The following is a 24,876-nucleotide window of genomic DNA, read 5'->3' as shown; positions in this document are numbered from 1 at the left end:
CGACCTCACGCCCGACCTCGTGTTCGACGCCACCGCTACTGGTGAGTGTGTGTGTATGTGTGTAACACTCCCGCGCCGCCCTCGCCCTCGCGCGCTCCCCCACCAACTGCGACCGCGACGACCTCACGCCCGACCTCGTGTTCGACGCCACCGCTACTGGTGAGTGTGTGTGTATGCGTGTAACACTCCCGCGCTGCCCTCGATAATTATTTTTTTCTTTCCACATCCCTATTACCAATGACGTAGAAATTAATGCCTTTTTTTCTTTTCAGGTGAATGTCAAGATCAGACGAGTCACCAGCCGGCGCTGAGAATATCCCTAACCTTTGTATTATGTCTCCCAATCATACATTACATAATACCGAGATGATTCCTAATGCACTAACACTACCTAAGTCATTTCGGACCCCTCACCCGTGTAATTATAGCTACGACACATAGACAGGCTTAGAAACTATATAGAAAACGAACTTTTAGTTATTAAAACACCTTGTAAACGTATATCATGCTATTTTTCCCGTTATTTATGTTATTAAACTATTGTAAATCGTTTAAAATCGATAATCATATATCATAGATAGACTCAATCGCCTAAAACATAATATTGCCACGTATAATATTAAAATTGCAAAATAACGTTAGCCGTTATTTTAACTGTTATTTCATTATATTTAAATGTACAATTTTAGATAATAAATTGACATAATAGATGTCGTCTTGATTGCACAAAATGCACGTATTTTCTTATTTCGAATTAAGTTTATGATTGTTGCCTCCAAGATTTTTTTTTTAATAAATAAACTATCTTAGTCAAATGCAACAATTTAGTAACCAACAATTGTAGTTACAAGTAACCGTTATTTCTTTAACGTTATGTAAGAAATGTGTTTTATAGTTTTGTTAATTTTTTTTAATTGATACATTTTTCATAAGATGTTAAATTATGCATCTTCTTGAGTGAACTATTTTTTAATAAAGGTATAAATCTAATTTCCCTTTCCGAAAATAGTAGTTATTTCTTTTAATTTATAGAACGCTAGATTAGTGTTGTCATACTTGGAGGCACATCTGTTTGGGTGTCTTGTATATAGAGTATCTATGAATAATATAGTGAAATGTCATCCTTGGACAAATAGGCCGAGTAATTTTCAGTGACCAGTTGCAATAAACAATATCTGTGAATAAACCTACATTCTCGTTTCCTTGACTTGTTAACTTTAATTTCTCGTTTTTCTCTGATAAGTGTATTTTCATCAGGGGAATTTTTTTCTTGATTAAAGTAGGAGTCTATTGGCCCAAGGATAACAAAATATTAGTTGACAAATGGTTGATAGATTTGATGAGAATGGTTGTGAAATTTTCTTGTTGCGACAGTTTACAAATGATGAACTCCTCCGCATTATATTTTTTAATAGCTACTATGCTTTGAACTACTTTAGTTTGCATAAAGAATAACCTCCTTGTTTTCTATAATCTTTCTCCAAATGTGCTTTTGTACTCCTTCTTGTAATTCAAGACGCATTTATTTAGCATTTATTTATTTATAAAAAGATTTAAAATGTAGTTTGAGGCTGCACATTAGTTTTTAATTCACCTGTTTACAACCTATCATTGATTTGCAAAGTCAGCAAACCTTTCTGTTGGAATAGAAAAAAAAACAATGAAATGCATTTTTATACACAAAATGTTCCGGTGGCTTATTATCACGCATAATAAAATCATAAATACAAATTAGTACGTTCCCTACAAATATGAAGCTTCGAATTATGTACAAAATCAATGTAAAATGTTACTTAGTAGCTAGAATAATTTTACGATAGTTATTACGTTATTTTTATTTAAACGGATCGTTTCTTACCTAACATTTTGTATATTTTGAATTAAAATGTAATCATAAGTTTCTTAGATACATAATGTAATAAGCACAATTTTTCTAAAGGCCCCATTTAGTTAGTGACCTTATGAAAATCATATTTAAATAAACATACAATAAAGTTATCGCAATGTTGCAAAAGCAGTTTGGGACAGCGACTGTGATTAAAGTTTCAGTGACATGAACGAACATGTACCTAAGGCCTCTGCCTCGAATTTTGCGGGCAGCGGGGCGGCAGCGGCGGCGGCGCGGGCGGTCACCGTTTGACTGGAGCTCACCGCTCGTTGCCCGCTCCCGCGCCGTTGTATTTGAGGGCCGGTCCATTTGATTATACGCGTAAGATCCTGCCGCTCCCGCGCCGCCGCCGCTGCCGCCCCGCTGCCCGCAAAATTCGAAGCCGAGGCCTAAATGGTTCAGGCCACTGATTATCCCAGTTTGATGTTGTATTGCACATCATCAACACTTCTGAAAATACCTACAATTATAGATGTGAAATACTTGATTGTCCCATTTGGCTCCTCTTTCTTGATTACTTTTTGCTCGTTAAAGCTATCGTACAATGCGTTTACAAAATATAGTTAGTAAAATTGTGTCTTAATATTACCATTTTACATCTGAGATACAGATACCTACTCTCTACTCTACCGTAAAAATAAATTACTGGTTGTTATTAACCAAATCAGAAGTGTTGTTAAACTTTTCAAATATCAGTGCTCAAAGTATAGACTAGCATAATATTCTTTTGTAAATGGATGGGGTCTAAATGATTGTTACAATGCACCATATAATGGTTGCTTCACTAACTTTGTACTATTGTATTTGTTACAACATTTTCACGAGAAAGCAATGTTTTCTCAAATCAAGCAATACTACTATAGGTAAGATTAGATAAGACTAAATTTAGGTAAGTAAAAAACGAATACTCATTTTGAGATCAATGTAAAATTTAATTAAGTTATTAGATAATAAAATCGCAACAGCAATAATATATTTGTATTTATAGCTATTGAGCGTTAAATTTTTAATAGTTAGTAGACAGTTGTGGATAATGGAGCTAGCGTTGTTGTTTTATAATGTGACAGAGAGATTATTTCTTTGTGGAAGCTAACTCGAAGGGAAATCAGTGTAAACTAAATTAAATAAAGAAAAAAAACCTTTACACTGGTTTCCTTAGAGGTGACCATCGTTATGTTTCCATTGTGTGATATAGGTACATTGAAATTAATTAAGTATATAGTCGTCAGCATGGATTAAAATAAACAGCGAAATTGATCTTGCTTTGTTTTATTTTCCTTCTTTATTTGAAATAATGCTAACTTAACATCCATTGAAGTATAAAAAGAAATAATAAAATCAATTTAACAAATACCTAAGAACTGGGGCCCGATTCTCCTAATTTTACTTACGATTCACGTTCGACTCGGTTCGACTGAGATCCAATCCCGACTTGATTACGATTGAAGCGTATGTGGCATTCCGCTATTTTTTCTTTGAAATAAACGTTTTTATCCTTTTCTGCCATTCAATAATGAATCATTTTGTCTGCAAATGATTTACGATTGCAAAATGATTGTACAGCAAACTACCGTATAGACCAAAATCACTAAAATAGCAGACCAATCGCAAACCAATCGAATGTCGTTGGAATACGATTGGTCTTATATTAGTAGCAGAATGCCTGATATGGTTAAACCGGCTATTGCGATCATATTGCGATTCGATTTTTATTCGATTTTAACATTATTAACTTAGGTGAATCGGGCCCCCGCTTATTCCCTATTTCTCAATCTTATGTTGACCTAATAAAATAAATGCACACCATACAATGCCATCTAGCGGCAGTCTCGGCGAAGTGGAATTCAATATTACTAAAAAAACCCCGGATATGATTTGAGTACTTTATGCAGGGAGGAGTAGATCCTGAATTATTTCAAATGGACCTTTCCTAGCACTGGACACACACCAATAGATGGCGTCAGAAAAAGTATTTCGGCAATGTCAAATAACGAATGCGCAATTCCATTTTACTTGTACCAAAGATAACTTTAAATATTAATGTTATTTGCGACATAAAGTAGGATACTGATAGTTTTTAAGCGTGCCAATCTCTTTTTAAACGGTTTTATTTTAATAAGTATTATCATCAAAATAGCTACAAAAGTAATTTAACGTTGTTTAATAACGACAGAAGAACACATTTCTGAAAGGAACGCAGAGTAATTCTTTTTAATTATGAATTAATACAATTGAAATTAATAAACGATACTAGAGACTTACAAACATAAACACTTTCTGTTATTTGATCTTTTGTTTAATTTAAATATGTACCTAATGTTGCTAAATTAATTTCACAAAAGAAACGGATTGCACGGGTTAATAACTGTTAAAAATAACGTTATTAAACATGTTACTGCGTTCTTTAACATGAACGCAACCAAAACGCAGTGCTGCCAACCGTATAAACCTAACGCTCGAATCAAGCTGTCAACATTCTGATAAGTCATGTCATGTGTTGGTGTTGCTTGGCTTGCTTGCTTTCAGCTTTCTTTACTTTGCTTGTACGCGCGTCGTCAGTCAAATGGACTGTTTATGTGTAGAAACATCTATCGCATAACACACAAATCGTAACAACAAACTTGATTGTTAATAATAAACCGAAACCAGCCCTGTACAGTGCCAATAACAGAAGGATATTTGGGAAATATGTGAAAGTGACAGTAGCAAAATCGACATAGTTTTTGTGTGATTATAATGTTATTTCGCATATTTTCGAGTACCGTCAGTCAGTGTATCGGCGTTAATAAAGAAGATGTTGCGCGTGAGGCATAGTTCTTGTGTAGTGGAGGACACTTGATCGGGAACACTATGTTCGAAGCGGGATAAGCGTACTCGACTATAGCACGATCAGCTATAATGCAACACGAGTGTACGCAGGAGGGCGGCAGGAGCAGGTACGAGCGGCGCAGGCCGAGCAAGGTGCTCAAGATAGCCGAAAGCTTCACGAACTTGGATGAGACGGCCAAGTCGGGCCGCTACGTGCGGGGCCCGCACTACAAGGCGGGCCGCAGGTATCGGGACGGCGAGAACGGGAGCCGGACTAAGCGTGCGGTGTGTTGTGATGATGATTGTGATAAGGAGTCAGGTGTTAGTGAGGATTGTGAGAGACTCGGTGACCGCAGGGTGACGGGCTCGTCATGCACGGCCCTCAGGACTGCTGTGGCAGCACTCTATCCCTTCGACGACTTCACCCTCGAGAAGATAGGCTCCGGGTTCTTCTCCGAAGTGTTCAAAGTAAGTAAGAATCCCTAAGCCTTAGCTATTTCATTCAGCATTGTTCATTGTTACTGTTTTCATATTGTTTAGAGGTAGTGTATCAATGTTATTGTTTGTAGATGCAAACTTTGACATTTTTATCTTTTGATATTCATCATTGCAATAGTCAAATTCTTTCTCTATAATCTTTGATAATATTTAAAAAATTACAAACACTACTTTTCTAGCATCTTAGCATGAGTTGATGACCTGATGTTATAATCTGCAAAACAAAATTACATTAGTATGCATCAAATATAAATATGCAAGAAAACAGGTCTCATTAATAAATATTACACAAAAAAATTACTCAAACTCAACCAGATGTAGCTATGAATAAATTAGAAGACTTTACACTTTCAACAATCTCTTTAGAAATATTATGTATGATAAAATAATATTATAATTTAGTCTGCAGACATTAAGTCAAGTTACCATAGTATTCTCCTAAGACTTCTTAGAACTTATTTCTAAAACAGGATACACGGTACATCCTGAATTACGCCCCAAATATCTTCAATTAATTCCATTTGGCACCTTTTGTTACCTTAATGTTTCACTGCAAACCCTGGCATGGTGCCATCATTCTAATGGCCCTTTATAGTAATTTATTGGCCTTCTAAATATCTACCCGTTGTGGGTAGTCTCAGCAGTGTTATGATACCGCATAGCTGTAATATTTCTGTCACGTTGATACATTAATTCTGTCTTAGAATAATGTTTTATTTGGACAGGAGAACGACTTTCTTATTTTGTAATTTAGATATTATTACAAAATATTTAGACGCTAAGATTATTATTGATTTTAATTAATTATTGAAAGGAGATTGGGCAAGAATGTATGAAGTTTGGTCCAAATGTCCACCACGAACGAGACCTATATAATTAAATAGTCCACTTAATTTAGAGTAACTTTTACTAAGAAAGTAAAATAAAAACAATGCCAAAAAAAAGTTATAGCCAAAAATGTATTCTTAATTTTCGGTAGTTTTTGTATGTTATCATAATTATTTTTTATTTTATTCCACTTCCCTTTCCGCACTTTATCTAAAACTAAGATGAGTAAGACACATTTGCACATAAACAGCCCATATTTTTTTGCCCTATGGATGTACGAATCACTAACCAATTGAGGCGCCAGAAGTACTTGAATATACTCAGCGGTGCCTGGATCTAAGAAAGTTCGATGTAACTGTTGGTGTCTTCTCTCTAATAATGAACAATTCTATTTTGTCAGAAGTTACAGAAAGTACGAAAATCGAACATCACGAAAAGTCTTCAACATCAAGAAATTGAAAAAATCTATAAAATGTATTATTTGATTTTGCTATAACTTTTTTCTGGCATTATATTTTTTTTTACTTTCATAACAAAAAATGATCTATATTTAACGGGCTATCTAGCCATATAGGTCTCGTTCGTGGTGGACATTTGGACCGGAATCGCCCATTGTCCTTTGTTTCTCAACATCTTATCAGTCAGAATTTGAATGCATTCTATCTTTCAATATTTATCCTAATCTACAATACATTTTTCCTTAGCGTTCACAAATTGAATATCAATCTTGACTGATAAATATAATTCAAATATCCTCCCAGCTCAAATGTTTAAAAGGTGCCTTGCATCATAAATAAAATGTCATACAAAGTGTGCGGAATTTAAATCACTGTTAAACAGTCATTTAAAAGTTCACAGCCATTCACAAATATGATTGGTCCTATCAAATCTACACAAGTGACCTCATTGTTATTCAATAAGTGATTAAAGCTGTGACATGAATATCTATTTAGCAAATTGTAATATGTTTATGCTGTTTGTATTAGGGGAATTCAAGGCTACGGCCTTGGACGTGACCTTAAAAACAATTTGTGCCATCAAACTGATAACCTAAAATGTCATTCTATGGTAAATTATCCTTTTACGTAATTATTGAATGAATTTGTTGAGTTTTACTTAAAAACTTCCTCTGGTTTAACATGAGTCATACTAATTGTTCTTTAAGTAAATGAAGTCCTTTTCAGGGTATGAATAAAATATATGACCAACAATTAAGCCTCTGTTTTCCTTGGTTTTTCCAATTCACAGTGGATTCTAAATTGATTTTGCATACTGTATGAAATTCAAAAAAGTCTTTGTTTCATATGAAACTTGTAATTTTTCATACCAGTCTCGTCACACTCTGCTCAATGTATTTACACAACTGGCACCCTTAAGTGAAGTGAGTACATATTTCTGACACTGACATCATTTGTTAATTATTAAATTGTCCGATGTGTGGAATTTCATGAGACTGTAAAAGGAATTATCATATTCTTTGCTAGTTAAGTACTTATGGTAAAAACATTTGATGACTAATGTTTGTTTAAAACATTCTGTAATTATTTACGCTTGTTTTTTTTTTGCTATCTGTAATGTGTCAATGGACTTATTTATTATTACAAATACTTAGATACCTAAGTATATTTTTAGTTGTGATGTTTTAAAATGACCAGGCACAAAATCTTCTCTCAATTAGCACAGTTAGACCGAATTTCGTCTGGTACCAAATTCGACATCCTAAACTTGATAACAAGAGCTAACTTTTACAGCTAATAAGAATGGTAAATATTGAAAAACGTGACAATAGCGTAGGTGTCCTAATCACACGTTATTTCGTCATGTTGCATTTGGAAATGTAGAGTAAGCCAAGTTCGAATGCCCTTATCAAATAATTAATTCCATGAGAAGGTGTGAAATATTATTAGGACACTTTTTAATAGGCAATTGAAAACAAACCTAATTGCTTAATTGAAACGTTTATCTAACCCTACTCTAGTGTCTTGACGGCACAGCGCCCTATATTACTTTTACGATTTCGGTTAAAAGCACGTATTTGAGATAGTCTGGATTTTTTTATTCATAGAGAGGAATGATTATTCAAATACTATGTTCCTAGTAAAAACAATTTAGATGGAGAACCTGTCTTTCAGTTGCAAAAGCTACCATTCAAATCGCATTAATAAATAATAAAAATAAACTATTTTAAATTGATACACTCTGTCTAACAATTTTTACCTTGATTGATATCCATCAATTTACTATTACTACAGAACTAGTAATCGGCGTTGGAATTTAATCATGCCCATATAAAAGTCATATTTAATACCTTCATAGTTTTTATGACACGTGAGTAATAGTAATCGTAAGTTTATATTTCCTGCGTTTAACTACGACGAATCTAGAATCGTGCGGAAAAGGAAATGTCGTCAGGAAATAGAGTATCTACTCTTAAGGCCTATTGTACCTTGAAGGTTGACGCTGGACTGTTTTGATGATGAATTGCGTGTTCACTATTTACTACATTATATTATACGCATGTTTGTCCACAACTTTTTGTATGAAAATAGCCTTAAATGACAAAAATATAGGAGCACGTGATAATAGTGACGAAAATTACTGTGTGAAAAAAGGGCCAAGTTCGGAATACTTTGAGCAGTTTTTAATTTTAGGCTGGTTAATGTGGTTTTCATATTAACGTTAGTGTGTTGTAGCTTTAGATATGATACATATCTACGTGTATTGCACGAGTACTACGTGTATTACGTGTATTACACGAGAATTTTCCAGTACATCGAACTTGAGGTCATCAATCATAAAAACGCGCCGTTTGCGTAATCAAGGACCGAACTTAGTTTTTGTTTATTAAGAAATTTTTCGTGTAAAAAGTTAACGACTTTCGGACTCGCATCAAAATTGTTTTCGGTGTCTACTTTGTGGAATTTTATTGCGTTTTGATAGCAATACTTGCTTATATGTTTGGGATTTACCACGCTCAATGTGCCAAGTATTGATTGCCTCTAAACATTTCTACATGGATATAAAATGAAATTCCTTTTTGCTGTAATAAATTGTTTGTCCTAAATTGTTGACAAGTAAGCCGTCGGCGGAATAAAATGTATGTGGTTTTGACACGCAATTTTTGCAAAGACGTACTTAGTTCTTTAACGGGGATTCGTTTATCGAGAACATTTCAATCGGAACGGTCGAATAAACCGTGCCGATTGATGGCAGAAACTGAGTTTATTTGATTACAGTTAAAGTGGCGTGCTAATCGGTTTCGTTGCCACCTGTAAGTGGGGAAGAGGAATTAGTTCAAAGATTCTAGCACTAGACTTACTAACACAGAATAACATATTAAAACTATACTTGACTTCAATCGCTGTGTAGTTAGTGCGCGGAAATAAATCGTTTACTGAAGTGCTCTTTCGATTTCTCCATTAACATAGCTATGGATAATTTAAGCACTAATCATAAAGTTAATGCTGTTGCCTCTTGCATTGGATTGATATTTAAAACTGCATTTGATGCATAATTTATTTTGATCTTCAACAGCTTATTAAAACTATTGATCTTTCATTATGCTTGACATTTTGTTATTTAATTTATTGATTAACACGTCCAAATTCTTAGTTTTGCATTAAAAAGAGCAAGGACACTCGCATTATTAAAATTTAATACGACCTGTTTTCAGAGCATTTACTAGAAACTTGCTAAAGTGGACCAGTTTTCCTCAGAATTAAGCTTTTAATCAAAAACATTATTTTTTAATAGCGTATAGACTGAAAATAATATCACCTCTAGAAACAAAATAATCTCTGTAAAATACTTAGTCATCAGATTTTACGATTATGTTCATTAACTGAAACAGTTGGCAAAAATAATTAAATTTAATATTAAAAACACCGTAACGACGGTATTGTCCATTACTTGGGTAACTTAGGGTTAACGTTTGCGTTGTCCGAATGCCCTTTGGAAAGACGAAAACATTATGCCAAAGTAAATAACGCGATCCCTAAGAGAGACAATCTTTAATCTCCAACAATTGTTTGCCATATAATAGTGTTGAAAACATATAATTTTAATGTAATGACCGTCTATTTACAACAATAAGTAGCCGTGCCCTCTCGTCAGCGAGGAAGCAATGATTCATTCAAAGTCAGGATATAATCTTGTGCAAAACGCAAGGTTCACGACTCATGCGGTTTATAAAACACTTAATTATAGATCACCACGTGTGGTTTTCTATCTGGGAATAGGGTACGCTAATTTATTTTTAAATCTATGATCAATTCTTCAAGTACTTATAGTTCGGCCATTCAGAGAATGCGTTCCTGACACGTCGCGATTGAACTGACGACGTAACTTTGCAATGGCGTTGCAGTTACGATAAAAATATTTTTGCTGGTTGTTTACCGTTTTAACAATTGAGGAGCATTAAAACAACATTATTATATCAATAATCAATGAATGTTATTACGTCGTCAGTTCAATCGCGACGTGTCAGGAACGCATTCTCTGAATGGCCGAACTATAATTAGGTCAAAATTTGATGGTGTATAAACCAGTTATGTTCCGAAAATCAGTATCCATAATTTGTTTCCAAATTCAGCGGTACTCAAATCGTAAGAACAATATTTAATACCAATAAAAGCCCCAAAAGAGAATCCTTTCTAATTACAGTTAATTTAATGACAAAACAGATAGTCCGGAGCCAACAACAAAGCAATGGGTTTGAATTTTAATGAAAACTCAAGAACTTCACTAATCTCCAAATAAATTGGTCCTAAGATCCGCATAGTAAACATCAGTTTATTTAAATAATTGTTCTTTTAAGCTGTTTACTCAATACGAATTCAAGAAAGTGACCGCACACTACGTGCGTTATATTATGTAACGTGAACTACATAATTGCTTACGTACTTGTGTTTTGGTAGTAACATTCACACAATGTGTTTGCTAATTTGAGGAAACCAATATTTTTAGTTAGGAGATGCACGCGAATCTGTAATTTTGTTTGTAATATCATTTATCGTGTTGTAAGTAGTGAGGAACGAGTAGGTAACTTTAACTAGACGGGTATTGAACCTAAGATTTTTTTTATGTCAAGTTACGTGCTTTTGACACGGTATTTTGTTCCTGTCCTCATTCAATAGCTTTTTTACAACACATTTGTGCAAGGCACATGAAATTCGAAGTGAATTCAGCCTAATATCCACGACGTCTCCCTTCTCACGTAATCTTTGAGTGTCCCTAATAAGCTTGTTATAAATGGCTCCAAATCTTTTGATGTAGGTAGCAGTTTTGAGAGTCGGCAAACGTTTGATACTGTGAATTTTTAACAGAGAAATATGCAAACGTTTCAAAATGTTCTCTCAGATCTTTGAAGGGAATTTTATTTTTGAATCTTTTAGATTATCATCTAGCGACATAATATCATTTTCATCTAATAACCTTTATTCCTAATAAGAACTTAATACTTACATACATACTTACTTTAGTTCTCGTCCTCAGTCAAGGTAGGATTATAAATGAAATTCCGTCTAGGGTATCACCTTCAAGAAACCAACGGAACAGGTTCTAAATGCAGGCAATCATAAGTGTTATGAGGACGTTACTAATTGCAATGACATCTCTTATGATACTTAAAACATGTGTTTATTACACTCAGCCCTTTTTATGTTCACCCTTGTAGGGATTTGAAGAAAAATAAATACTTAGATGTTTAAGCTATCTATAAACAAATCATATCAGGTAATCTCGATGCTCAAGTTCTATTTCTTTTCGAACACCTTTTTCTTTCCAAATTCCAGTAAGCTCGATATTTTTACTAAAGCCTCACGAACTTCGATTCTTAACACCTACACACAAGATAAGATCTGAAACCAATATCTTAATCCCATTATCTTTATCTTCGCAGCTGACAGCTCCTAATTATTTCGTATCCTCGAATAGCATGTTAACAGGTTATCATAATTTTCGAAATATTACTGTTTTCGCTAGTCTCATCTGTATGGAGGGTTTAATTACAAACGTACAGCTGCTGCCAGTAAACGATTTCCGCTGTTTTTCGAAACTGCTACAATATTCTGCAGTTATGGAAATTAAATTGGAACTGCCATCTCGTAAAGACAGTGGCATTTTTTCTGATGAAAGAAAAAAAACAATTGAATTTATCACCTCAGTTCGAACTACAAATTAGAATTGTCAATTAGTAATGCAGAAATTGACGAAATAAGTAATTGCCGTTAATGAAGTCTGAAGTGAATTTTAAAATTAGTAACGCCACTGTCACACCGAAACACGAATCTTAAATCAACTCTGACAAGTGAATTACTAGCTGAGTTACTCTCTATTTTCTTAATGATTGTCAATGGTCTGACAAAAACTCCTTCCGAACAGTCGCACTGAATAGTTCTCCAGATTTTAGCAACAATGTAAAGATTATGCCAGCTTCATTTTACAGCTTGGGTGGTCTTGCGTTCCTTGCCATACCGAGAAGCTTTCACCAAATGCCAATCAAATAACAAGACTTCTAGAAACAATTCCGCAATCGGCAGCACCCTTTCACGTTACCGTCGAATTTGACCGGTTCATACGTTTTTGGGTTAATGTTGTTGAGTCCACTGATATCGTATGTCAACCTTGCGCCGAAGGTTGTCCGTATTATCGTGTATTTTGACGACTTGTTAGTGTTACGGTGACTTGGTCTAGGATAATGACCCATTAAGACTGGTTTACCTTGTAACATCAGCTGGTTGGCTTCGTATTGATTTTTATCATTGAGGTGTGGCTAGAGTGGTATCTGCTGTGTATATACGCCGTCATAGGTAAATAGGTTTTCGGTAGTCGGTATGTGAACATAACAGAATGAGCAATAACAGCTTTGACAAAATGAAAGATTATATGAGGAAACTATTTAGGGATATTTCAGTCTCCATATTAAAAAGTGTATTAGCTAATCTATCAAATAGGCTAGCGTTTAAACGACTATCGTTAGTTTCCTAGGTAAACAGTGGATGTAAAACTTTTCTTTATGACTAAACCAATTACCTAAGTGCTAGACATTTCACGTAGGGCTGATGTGGTGGGGTGCTATCCAGAATATTGCTTAACGCTTTAAAGGTTCACTGGCCTATTTTCTTAGTAAAAATGATCTACTTACTCATGTTGTAAAACTCGAAATAAACTTAGCGATAGCATCGAAGTATTTCTAGAAAGGGAATTCGTTCTATGGCATGGAATTCCCTACGCGTATGAATAGTACAAAACTATCGTGCTCATAACGCATGTAACCATTTAAATACCAGGAGCTTTCCGATGAAAAACGAGACAGGATTAAGTCGTAACATACAGAAGACCTAACGCCGGTCACTATAATGAATCACGCACAAATCTAACAGTTTATCATTCTACCCATAAATAGTTAATTGTTAATCTCGACGTCTAGAATAAACCAACTGGGGATTAGTCTAGACCATTGCGACGTTCTCGGCTGAATCATTCAGGTATTCAAAATCCATATTTATAACTCTGGCGATCGTCCATTTGGCTTATTGTGGGTATAACATAAAACATTCCCTTAATTTATGATGTCAACGAAACGATGAAAAGCATCTGGTATTACCTAATTGATGTAATAGTTGTTTGTTTTCGTTTCTGGTGTATTTTTGGATGTTGTTGATGTCGTTTCGTGCTTGGTGTAATTAAATAATTTAGTCTCGCTACCTCTGCAATGTCAACGTGTGATACTGATGTGTGGCTTATTTTCGCGGACTGGAATATTTCATTGGTATTTGTTGGTAATAACTGAAATAGAACCATGTACCATTAGCCTGACATGGAGTGGCTAATCTTATGTTGATTTTTATTCTAAAAGTTCCTATTTGAAAAATATTCTCTAGTTTCCTGACGAGCCTCGTTTCAAATGCTTTGTTTTAGAATGTAGATAATCTTCGCAGATAATCACCTGTTTACTTAATGTGTTTTCTCTACTCGTGGTCACGTTTACAGGCTGATTCCTTATTAACATACTTCTAATAGAAGTAAATTTTCCTTGATTATGCTGTCATGTACACGCTTTATGAGTCCATAAAGTATTCATTTTATCATTATTAGGTGCTTTACCTTCTACAACTTGTTACAATATAATATATTATGGCTGTAGTTTGCGATGCTCAGCAAATTGGTTTATTCTATTTTAAGATTTTTCATTATATTTCAAATACTTAGTTGTATTAAGATTGTTCTTATTCTCGCAGACAAAGCCTGCTGTAATTAGTTACGGGTCATTAAAATTTCATGCGAGAAGAATTCCCTAATTAGCTGCGTGTGATGTTTCTTAGGAAATTATATAATCTTCTCGTATTTGAATATTAGGTTGAGGCCGAATCTTTTCCATCGCTTTTCTAGTTATGGAAAGTTGTGCTTACAATTACATCTGTTCACATGCCACATTGTAAGACAAACGCATCCAATTTTATTCAAAAGGATTTTAATTAAAATGTTCCTCTAAACCTCGATTTACGATTATGTAAAAGTCTGGGCGTAGTCATTATTATCATAATGACTGACATAAGAAATTCGAATGCTCTCCATAAGGTGTTACAACCATTATTCGAGTTGTACATCAAACAAACGAGTCATACGAACTTTCATCCATACCATGATTGTGCATGACAAGGCTCGTTCAGTTTCGACTGAAGAATGCCCATAGTCCGCACATTTATATTGGAAAGTTGTCAGCATTGATGGAAACTTCTCGAAGCGAAAGTATTACATCTGGACGGTAAATGCTACACTTAATTTTCCTAGTTTCCCTCATATATGCGGAAACTGTAACGGTAGTGGACAGATAAGACCTCGCACCTTATCTAGCGATATTTTATGCAATGTTTGTGCGTACTTAGAATTGTTCAGAAAATTCGTAGCGATGGTAATCGGCCATTCGTAACGTTTCAGCGTTGCGTATTACGTAACAATGGTAAATAAATTGTATCGCTTCGTTGGGGTTGGTAATAGTGGTAATTGGTAATTCTTTAGCAAAATTACCAATTATTTTTTTGCTGCACATGCCGCGAGCGTGTAGACCGTCAGAATGTTTGGCTATAGTTTTAGCTAGCGTAGCTTGGATATTGTACTCTCAAAGGATAATCCCACCTAAGCCTTCTCCGTTGCTTCAGCGGTAAGCTTGTTGCCTCGTATCGAATTCCACTTGATCCTTTAACTTTCCTCAACCACCAACCTCAAATCTGTACACATTTTATGTCGTCTACGTTCGCCTTTCTTTTTCCTTTTTTACCCAATTCCCACCTCAAGATTAGCACATAGATTCCTTCAGTAATAGTATGTAGTTATTAGTTAACATTCGCAATTACGCACAGGTTACATGTCATGTTACGTGTATGACTATGTACTAAGCCTACTAGTTTTATTTTATTGCTCACCGCTCTGGTTGGTATGCGATAAGATTCAGACACACCTGATATCATATGTACTATTAAAATTATTATACGACTGCTAATAATAGTACTTACGCTAGAAGTTACTGACTTTATAGATTGCTTGTTTTATTATGTTCTGTAACTTTGCGAATTTTTACACACCGTGAAGTACTCAGGTCGAAAATTTGCATCGCTTTCTCACGAAACTGAAGTTTTTTATTTAATTTTTTACTGAAACATAGTTTTTGATTATAAAAGATAGTCATTTCTGCTAAAGTGCAAAGTTGCAATTTTCATTTCCAGTTGGTTTAATTTGAGAGACCTTCGTAATTAATATCTTCTTCGGAGCCTTGTTAAGAGCAGTTCCTGTCAGCAGTATAACTTTCCTTCAATATTAAATACATCCTGAAACTTCTGACGTAGGAGAGGAGGGGAGGGGTAGAAGGTGTAAATCCCACTTGCTTAGGTCAGGTGGTAACTTCAAACTTGCTTATTATGATGTCTGGTTTAATCAGAGGAACTTTTCCGACTTTGGTAAACTGACGTACTTGATTGTTAAATATTGATAGATTTTGCTTTCCTAAACATTTTATGTTCACAAACAAACGTTTCCTCATTGAATAAAAAATCAGTTCACTCTATACTCAAATCCCTTTGGCTCTGAATGTTTTTTTTATTTCTGCCGAAAAATCAGGGCTCCCTACCAGCAGCATTCAATTACCTAAATTGATGTGTGCAGCATACAGATCCTGTCAAACGAGCCCGGGGCCCTTCGTCGGTTTAATTCAATCAATTTCACTACGACTCTCCACGTCACGTGTGTATTTTGCTTTTAATTGTAGAGTAACCAGTTTATGTTTTGATCCTAAAGCCCTCTAGGTAAATCTCTGATCTGCAGAGGGGTCTCTTAATGGTTTTCAAGAACCAATTTCTTGACATTTCCCCCGTTTAATTTGATTGCTTTTAAATTTTGTTTATCCTCAGGCTCCGTCGAACTTCGTAACATCGCAATTGATGTCTTCTGTCTGAAGGTTTTTGAATATCAAAAAGTCCGTTTCGAAGAAGACAATAGTTACGGAATTGTTAAAATCAGATCTAGTATTTGTCTTTCTTTTGTAATTTGAATAGTAATTTCGTTTTCAGTTTGTCTTTAGTTCTTCGTTTTATTCTATTTGGTTTGGCTTAATTGTCTTGTCCAAGTTCGTTCTAGACATTCATCTTTCGCTTTTATAAGTCGGAATGGGAACAGACATAACCTTATTACGTCGTAAAACCTCGGCAGAATCGCCATAAAACATGTTCGTCTCATCTTGACGTCTTATCCGTGAGAATCTTACAACAATGGCGATCGTCATTAAATACTAATTGCTGTTTAAAATGACAGGCTGAAATTAACTCTTTTTGTTATCTCATTCGTGGCTTGAATTAATGCCTTATTCTGATTACTACTGTTTTTCGTCAATTTCAGTCTGTATTATACCGTCATTTTTTGCAACGTTTTACGTAGTTCTTTTGTTTTTCAACACGTTTCAAAGTTCTTGTTTTTGTTATCAATTGTATTCAATTTTAGGATTGTTTTTAAAATATTCTTATAACAATGGTATTGATTTTTTTGGTCTTGAACATTTTCTGTAAACAAATTATGAAAATTGTTACAACTTTATTGAATAAGCTGACGCTGTTGGATATTATTGCGATGGCTCCCTGGCAATTACTGTGAAATGTATGGCTTTTATGGAACATCGTCGGTCCAATTAGTGTTAGTGCTACTTAAAGCATACCCATCGTATGCAGACTAAACTTAACTAGCCAGACTACTTCACTTTTTTCTTTTAAACCATTTATTTTGCCAGCTGTAATATTATGGCATTGATATAAAAGGTGCTAATATTTATGCGCAATTTTATTTATATGTAGCAGGTCAAAGAGTTAAGCTGCCATAATTTCGCAACTGTCACAACTTTTAAGCATTTAGTAAAAGGATGGCCTTCACACATCAATCTATTTATTTTTAATGTCTTTAATTTGTGACTTTTTAATCTAAATGCAAATGGGTCCATTAGTGTTGCTTGTGTAGCTATCTATCTGGTTTCTAACAGTTTTTCAGCTAATTACTGCTTCATGATAAATTGGGTTGACGACCTCGCACAAAAACACGTATGTGGTATGTAGTTTTCACTCGAATGATGTAGCAAGTAATTAGTATGTGCAATGAACAATAAAATGTTTGCCGTTACTTAGATTATTCCTAACAAATCCTTATAAAGAACTAGAACGTAGAGGTAATCGCATCAATCTACATAAATGCGGTAAACAAAGAGATTGATGCAATACCCAACTAGTATTATCTAATAAACAATGCAGTGGTTACGTCAGACGGTGTCAAATGAATTTGTAGAAGTTTTGGACAATAAATCTTGTCAATTGTCAGAAGTATGAAACCGCGACGCTCGCGTGTGCAGCGACTGTCAATAAACTTTGGTATAGAGGTTGTTTATCAAATTAGGAGCTGACTTCGAAATTGTTTCTGGTATATTTGATTACTTGTCCTAATTTTTTCGGTCAAATTCAAGTATTTCCTGTTTCGCGAAATGCTTGCGTACAAATATTTTTTTGCTAAAAAATTAACACAGTATCGTCCACATAAACGAATGCGCGTTTGTTGATACAAATGGTATCTAGACATGATTCATCTTTTAGTTTTACCCAAATCTTATGATACATGTACGAAGTAAATTTTGCTATCATAGTATCATCTCATATCACTGTCAGGCTTAACATTAATGACATAACATATTTTACTCTTATCTGACGATAGCAGAAGGTATGATCTAGACGGTGCACGTAAAGACGCATTCATTCGCGGGCATTCGTTTCTCCTTCGGCATTCGAGAACAATTACCAATTAATCACACAAACATCAAATATTTATTACTCAATGTTCAGTCATAATCGTACAATAATAAACTATTATAATCAATGTATTTATTATGTGCGGTGACATCACACATAGCTGAAACATTATTGTCTGATGCTGCCGGAACAATCAATATGAACTCTGATTACCTCTCGATATTTGGCAGCTATTTGACCGTCGATTGGTTGATCGGAATTTCTACTAGAGGCTACTACGATATATCGATGCCAAAAGGAAGGGAATTCACCTGCCATGATATCGATTGATCGATGAAATCTGCTGAATTCCTTCTTTAACGTCCGAAGACTTGTAATTTATCGAGGTGTAAAGTAGACGAATTGTTGTTTTTTAATGTGTTGCTTATCTATCAATTGACCTCAATTAATATATACCTACTGAACAAGTTGTAACATAAACCAATGCTGTTTTGTTCCGGTACAAGAATTTTATCAAGCAATCTTTATAATCCTCTAATCTATTGGCTCACCGCCTTGCAAGACACAAAAGATATAAATGCTGTAACAAAAGCGACAATTTGTAAGCGATTGCATGAACGAAGCGCCTTCGGCAATGTTAAAAAGACTTCTTAACTTGAAGTAGAGATTTATGACCGAACAGGGAAGGTAAATATTAATAAAGGAAGTCTTAAAATGTTTACTCATAAAATCCGCCTGAAAGAAAAACATGTACTGACAAGTTTCGCCTTTTTGTCTACGGCATCATTAAATAATCGTTGCATAATATTAAACAATTGCGTACCTACATACAACAATTCCATATAAACAAAAATTACGACATCCTATAAAAGTTACATAAAAAATATTCACAATACACGTGGGATCCAACGTGTGTAAACGAAACTTTCACGCGACACTCTCGTTAGACTTTCGCCGGTAATTAAACCTGGCAGTAGAACAATAGCAAGTATAAGAAGCAGATCTCTAACGTACAGCCGATGTTGCTATTAATTGTCTATCGAATCGCCCACGCTTTCTAACACCGTACCATGTAAGTAAACTCACAACATTTTCACTGTAAGAAGCTAAAACCCGTGTAAGATCGACACGAACAGATGAGATTGATGAAGCAAATGAGACTGCTCACGATGGTACCGCAGGTGATGCTAAAAAATCAAGTGAATGAATAACGTGCACGTATGTAACAATGGAAATATTTTTTGCTCAAGGTTCGTCGGTAGAAAGTGTTTGAACGGCTAAAGATTAAACTTTATGGCATCTCGTTTGATAACAATGGCCAATTTAGACAGTGATTTGGGTTTTTCATTTATTTTTATTGTACTCCTGTACCAAATTGAAAGCCAGTCCATATTTTGACCACTGTCGTAAAGCATTGAAAGCTGAATCCCATCTGGAAGCCACACATTCTTGGAGTATAACAGAAGTTATACTATACAAATTACTGAATGATTAAATACCGATTAATAATGAGCCTACATAATTTTATCAACTCCGATACTGACAAAGAATCTATTATCTAATCAACACAACAGTACGCATGATTAAAACCAGCTTGAATGTCCATTAATTTGTACTCAGTTCCCACAGTTGATAAACAGTCATTTCCATATCTCTGGTCTCATGTCAGATATTAGAACAAGGGAGTCAATGTAGTCGTAATACTGAATACTGATCATAAATCATACCTTACAAACGTTCAAAGATTACTTGACATTTGAACAGATAGCCCAAGCCTTGTATTTGCTGTCTTTTAATAATTGCATGAACAAAATGATATTTTGCAATATAATTTCTCACCGCTAAATTATGTTTTTATCGTATTAATCGGTAATGAATCGTATCGGTTATTTCATGCGCTAGTAATAATGATAGAGGTAGCTTACGCAAATCGAACGTACACGTAAGTAGTTTATGGGTCATAGTCTTCAATTTTACTGCAGTGTTCAATTTAATTTGAAATTGTTTACCACTTACATGATGCTGTACTTCTGGTCTTGCTCAATGCTGAATATTTCTCATGGCAACTATGCGCGTGGGCAACAGAGTATCAGTAAAACATTGAAAAATTCGATTTGCTGTTTCATCCAATTTTTACATTCTGTCTTATCTCTATTTATCACCTACTCCATGTTGACGTACGCTTGAATATTAACGACTTGATATCAAAATGGCAGTCATAAATAAAATTAAGCGATACAATATTAAAGATACATAAAACTCTAACTTCATGATTCGAAACGTTGCCAAGTAGAACCAACAAAAAAGTCATAAAATTATAAAGTAGATTTTATTAATTTTCTTGTGAATAAAATGCCGTCATAAATCAATAATTAAGTATTAGTTTTATACTTTCTCACGTGTGGCTTCCGTTGATTGACGAAAGTCTAATTGACTGTTTCCACGCTATCAATTTCGTTTTCACCTATAATTATTTATTTACCATGTGTCTCAACAACGTGCATAGTTTAGTTAGCGTTTCTTCCAAAAATTTTTAGTTACTCTTTCATTTTTTAGCTCATTAAATGATTATTATCAAATCCGCACTGCCTGTCTTTGGAATAGGTAGTCTTCTATGAAACCAATCAACCAATTAACGTTATTGCTTTGTATGCTTATTAGTAGCACAATATTAGATTAAGGGAAATTATTCACCGAGATACCGATCTATAGATTCCAAATCATTAACAGATCCCGGTTCATGATCATTGATAAACTTCAATTCAATCTAATCAAAAAGTCGGATTTATTGAATTTAGCCGTCGGTGTTGAGTTAGATATACAAATGAAGAAGGAAATAGATAAACGGTCGATAATCGTTCTGAACTTGTGATAGTGATAATATTATACGATAGTGTCAATTAAAATAAACTTGACAAAATTATTGCCACATTATATCAATGTTGACCATAAAAGTCTCCAGCTAAACATGGGACTTCCATAGCACTGTAAGAATATGAGCATTAAGGCAGGGCAATGGGAAAATCTAAAATTGATTACCTCCCGCACTTTGAATAGATAACCAACTTCAAAAAAGGAAACAAGCAAAAGGCAAATAATCCTTCCGATCTTACGCTATCTCATCTCTAAACTAAGAAATAGAAGAAAAAGTCTGCTACCTCGAGAATCACTGATCCGATTTCCTCATTACTTACTAATTGATCTCATAGTTAGAAGTTTCTTACACTCTCTTTGTTGCCAACATTGTTATTAAATCTGAACTTGATTAAAGAAAATGTGGAGCGTACGATCTTCCGCGAGGCATAAAAACTGGGGCTAAGGAACTCTAATAATGTCTTTAATATTCCTGAGGTTTTTACACCTTTAACTTTTTTGTTATTGTGGAAAAAGTGTGTTAATGCCTTGAACGCATTACGGGTGATAAAAAGTAGAATTATTCATAATTTTATCTGCTTCGTTCTGCGGCAGTTCCTTATTGTTTTCGTCAGTCGCAACGAAATTATTTTTTTCATTGTCAATTTGATGGAGAGTTTCAAGATCTTCGCAACGTTCTTGATGCTTTAATGTTACTTCATCTACATTCGATTTTCCAAGCAATAATCGCATTAGTAATTCGTATATCGAATTGTTACTTCATATCTATGCATGTGTACGTGACGACGTAAGCGTAGACGCCAGAAATGTTTCGAAATGTCCCGAAATACGCACACACACAACAAACCGCGCCTATACCCAAGATCTAGAACACACTCCTCCAGGTACACTCAAGCATTATACTAAAAGCGTTTTGTTGTATAGGGTGAAAATTATAATAGAAAAATAACACATGCAAATCACTGCTTTCAAAGCCGAGGCCTTCCATTTATTATTCTGTTTCTGTTATAGCTTTATGCCTACAATAAAACCGTCTTGGGTCTTGTACCGAACAAAATCAAATGTCATATTACTATATCTACTTTCTATTCATGCATATTCTTCAGTACAAGTGCTCTTTGTCCGACCGTGGGCACCAACCGGTCTGACCTCTGAAAGCACCTGATTTTATATAATTAAATCTGTTTGTTATTCCTTGCGTATTCGTTTAAGTCACACTTATTTTAAGTTATATTTTATTGCTGTTTTAATTGGGTAGTATATGCTGTAGTATTGAGTATTTCAAAGAAAAACATAAAAAAAACGAAATCGCTTACTTCGTCGTAAAGACACGGAAGCCTCATTTCATCTATGATTATAGGTACTTGCGTAAGCTACTGGCAGTAAGTACTAAGTTAGTCATTTTGCGATCTGGCCTTGAAACAAAACATGAGCTTTATACTAGCATGGTCCATAGACAACAATGGCTGCGCCGGCGCTTAGCCCGGGTCGATGACCGCTGCACGGGTCGAACCGCGAGTTTTCTTAAACCGATCCGCTTATTAGGCATTCTGTAGAAGCAAGCTGGTTTTGTGAACCCGCTCTATATTAGTTACGTGATTTTTCTTGGGTCCATTCAGGAATGTTGGTTTTTAAGTGCGTTTGTAACCTTTGATTTGAACGCACGTGCTGAATGTTCCTTTGTGGGAGTAAGTCTCGGGCTGTGGTTGACTGAGTTTCCACAATGCTCCATTTTATTCAGCCATATTTTCGCTTTATGATCCTACAAGAATTTCATAACATGAATTTGTAAGAAGAATATAGCCAATATCATACTCGAGACATCAATAAAAAAACAATTAACTTTATTAAGCTATAAAAATAAGCACTATCTTGAGATAACGTGAACTCTATGCGTCCTCTACAAGCGAAAAAAGAATGCTTATTTATATTTATAGCTATCGCTTGGCCTCAGTCACCCCGCAGGCATAGCAACGTTATCAGTAACCCTGAAATGCCTGCATGGTGCGTGTCTAATCATAGTATACTATACTACAAAGTTACAGTGGGCATAAGAACTTATCTAAACAAAGACATTGAAACACGTCTAAGAAGAGTCAAGAACATTTACAAACACCGTCGGTGTCAATGAACTCCATAATCTTTCGCACGATCCATAGTCTTGTAATGGGGTTACAGTGAGTATTAAATTAACCATAGAAATAGGTGAGGAAGGATTAGTAGATAAGCTAAATAATTTTAATGGTAAAAGAGAAAATGTTAGTGACCATAAAAAATAAAAAGAAGGCAGACATAATTGGAATGTCTTTGAAAGAATCTTCATAAACAATTATTTACATTACCACACCTAAACGAAGTTAGAATACACAAATAAGACCGAGAAATGTTCTAAAATCAATGTCATGGTGATTCTCCGCGCTCCTTGGGTCCCATTGTCCCAAATCCAGATGGAGGGGTCAACGACCCAGCCAGCAGATTCCTTACACCTCGTTGATGATAATTTATTGCTGCATACTTAGCACATGGGCATGGGCATTACAGTCAACGAAACATGAATATTTATTAGAAGAATTTTACTATAGTATGTGCGGGTCCCAGGGGGATTAAGTGGGGATAAGCTGAAGAGTAAATGGAGGGATCGCGGCCTATTTCTCATAAGCTTCTCAAAATATACGGTTTTTCGCCATATTAATGTTTCGCAAATAAAGGCTTTGGGCACACATGAAGTTGCAAAACTAATCTTCCGTTTACATCTGAATGGTTATTGTTAGGTTAAACGACAAGACCGCTAGACCATAACTTTTACAACAAAATAAACTCTAGTAGGGGAACATTGTAATGTTATGAGGAACAATGGTTGCATCTTCAAGCCGGCAGGTTAAGCGGACTGCGCCCAAACAGGTCTGCTCTCGGTTCGAGCAGCGTTGGACGAGAGCCCACGCGCTGTAAATTAATAAACGTATCAATCGAGGGTTACGAACGATTTATCATCATTGGTGACCAAGGGCATTCTTGATTACAGAGGTTCCCAAATTTTTTAAATACCCTTTTTAATTAAAAAAATCCTTTGCAAGGTAAAAAACGGTCATTATACATGAGGTTTTCCTCTTTACGGTGAAAACGGAGCCAATCTTTTAGCGTTTTCTCTTTTCCTCCATTTGATCATGAAACATTGATATTAATACATTTCTTATACGATATTTAAGTAAAAGCTCTGCCCTTGTAGCAGGAAACAGATCTGATTAGATGAAATATATTTTCACCTAGAAGAAAACATTTCGACGCAAGCATTTCCAAGCCACGCATGCGAATACTTATTTCTTATACATACGCAATGTTATCTCGATCCCAGTTTAGAAATGTGCGTAAAGAGATATTAGCAACACGCACACATAGAATCAGCAAATTATGCGTTCTCATGACTTGCATTGTATCGTTGTAATGTTTTAATCATTCATTTAAAATTAAATGGAATTAGCTGCGTAAAGTCGAGTGAAAAGGGAAAACGTTGTTTGAATAAAACCAACAGGGGGTTACGACGGGAGAAGCCGTTTTTACTGTTCTAGCGTCTGAGGTTTGCGGTCGGGCTCAGCTGATTTGCTCTTTCCAACGAAGGGGAGAGCTTCTCCCACTTTGAGCATCTCTCCCCTATTAGTTTAAGTACTGTAGTGGCCCGCGTTTCCGTAACACCGTCTATGAAGTGAA

The 24,876-nt window shown here is 35.1% G+C and overlaps 2 protein-coding genes across 3 annotated transcripts in view; both read left to right on the top strand.

Annotated features, from left to right (window-relative positions):
• The window catches only part of LOC124630285, a 115,175-nt gene extending 112,029 nt beyond the window's left edge, over positions 1-3,146 (top strand). For both annotated transcript variants that reach the window (XM_047164104.1, XM_047164103.1), the window contains exons 13-14: positions 273-2,068; positions 2,277-3,146. In XM_047164104.1, the coding sequence (XP_047020060.1) occupies positions 273-370 (98 nt within the window). In that variant the 3' untranslated portion in view covers positions 371-2,068; positions 2,277-3,146. The remainder of the gene's footprint in view (positions 1-272; positions 2,069-2,276) is intronic.
• A 1,235-nt stretch (positions 3,147-4,381) lies between these two features.
• Positions 4,382-24,876, top strand: part of LOC124630166 — a 108,334-nt gene continuing 87,839 nt past the window's right edge. The window contains exon 1 of the mRNA XM_047163893.1: positions 4,382-5,164. Coding sequence (XP_047019849.1) covers positions 4,787-5,164 — 378 coding nt within the window. The 5' untranslated portion in view covers positions 4,382-4,786. The remainder of the gene's footprint in view (positions 5,165-24,876) is intronic.

This window comes from Helicoverpa zea, chromosome 5 (genome assembly GCF_022581195.2).
Source record: "Helicoverpa zea isolate HzStark_Cry1AcR chromosome 5, ilHelZeax1.1, whole genome shotgun sequence".
Classification (NCBI taxonomy): Eukaryota; Metazoa; Arthropoda; class Insecta; order Lepidoptera; family Noctuidae; genus Helicoverpa; species Helicoverpa zea.
This window is presented reverse-complemented; position numbering and strand designations above follow the sequence as displayed.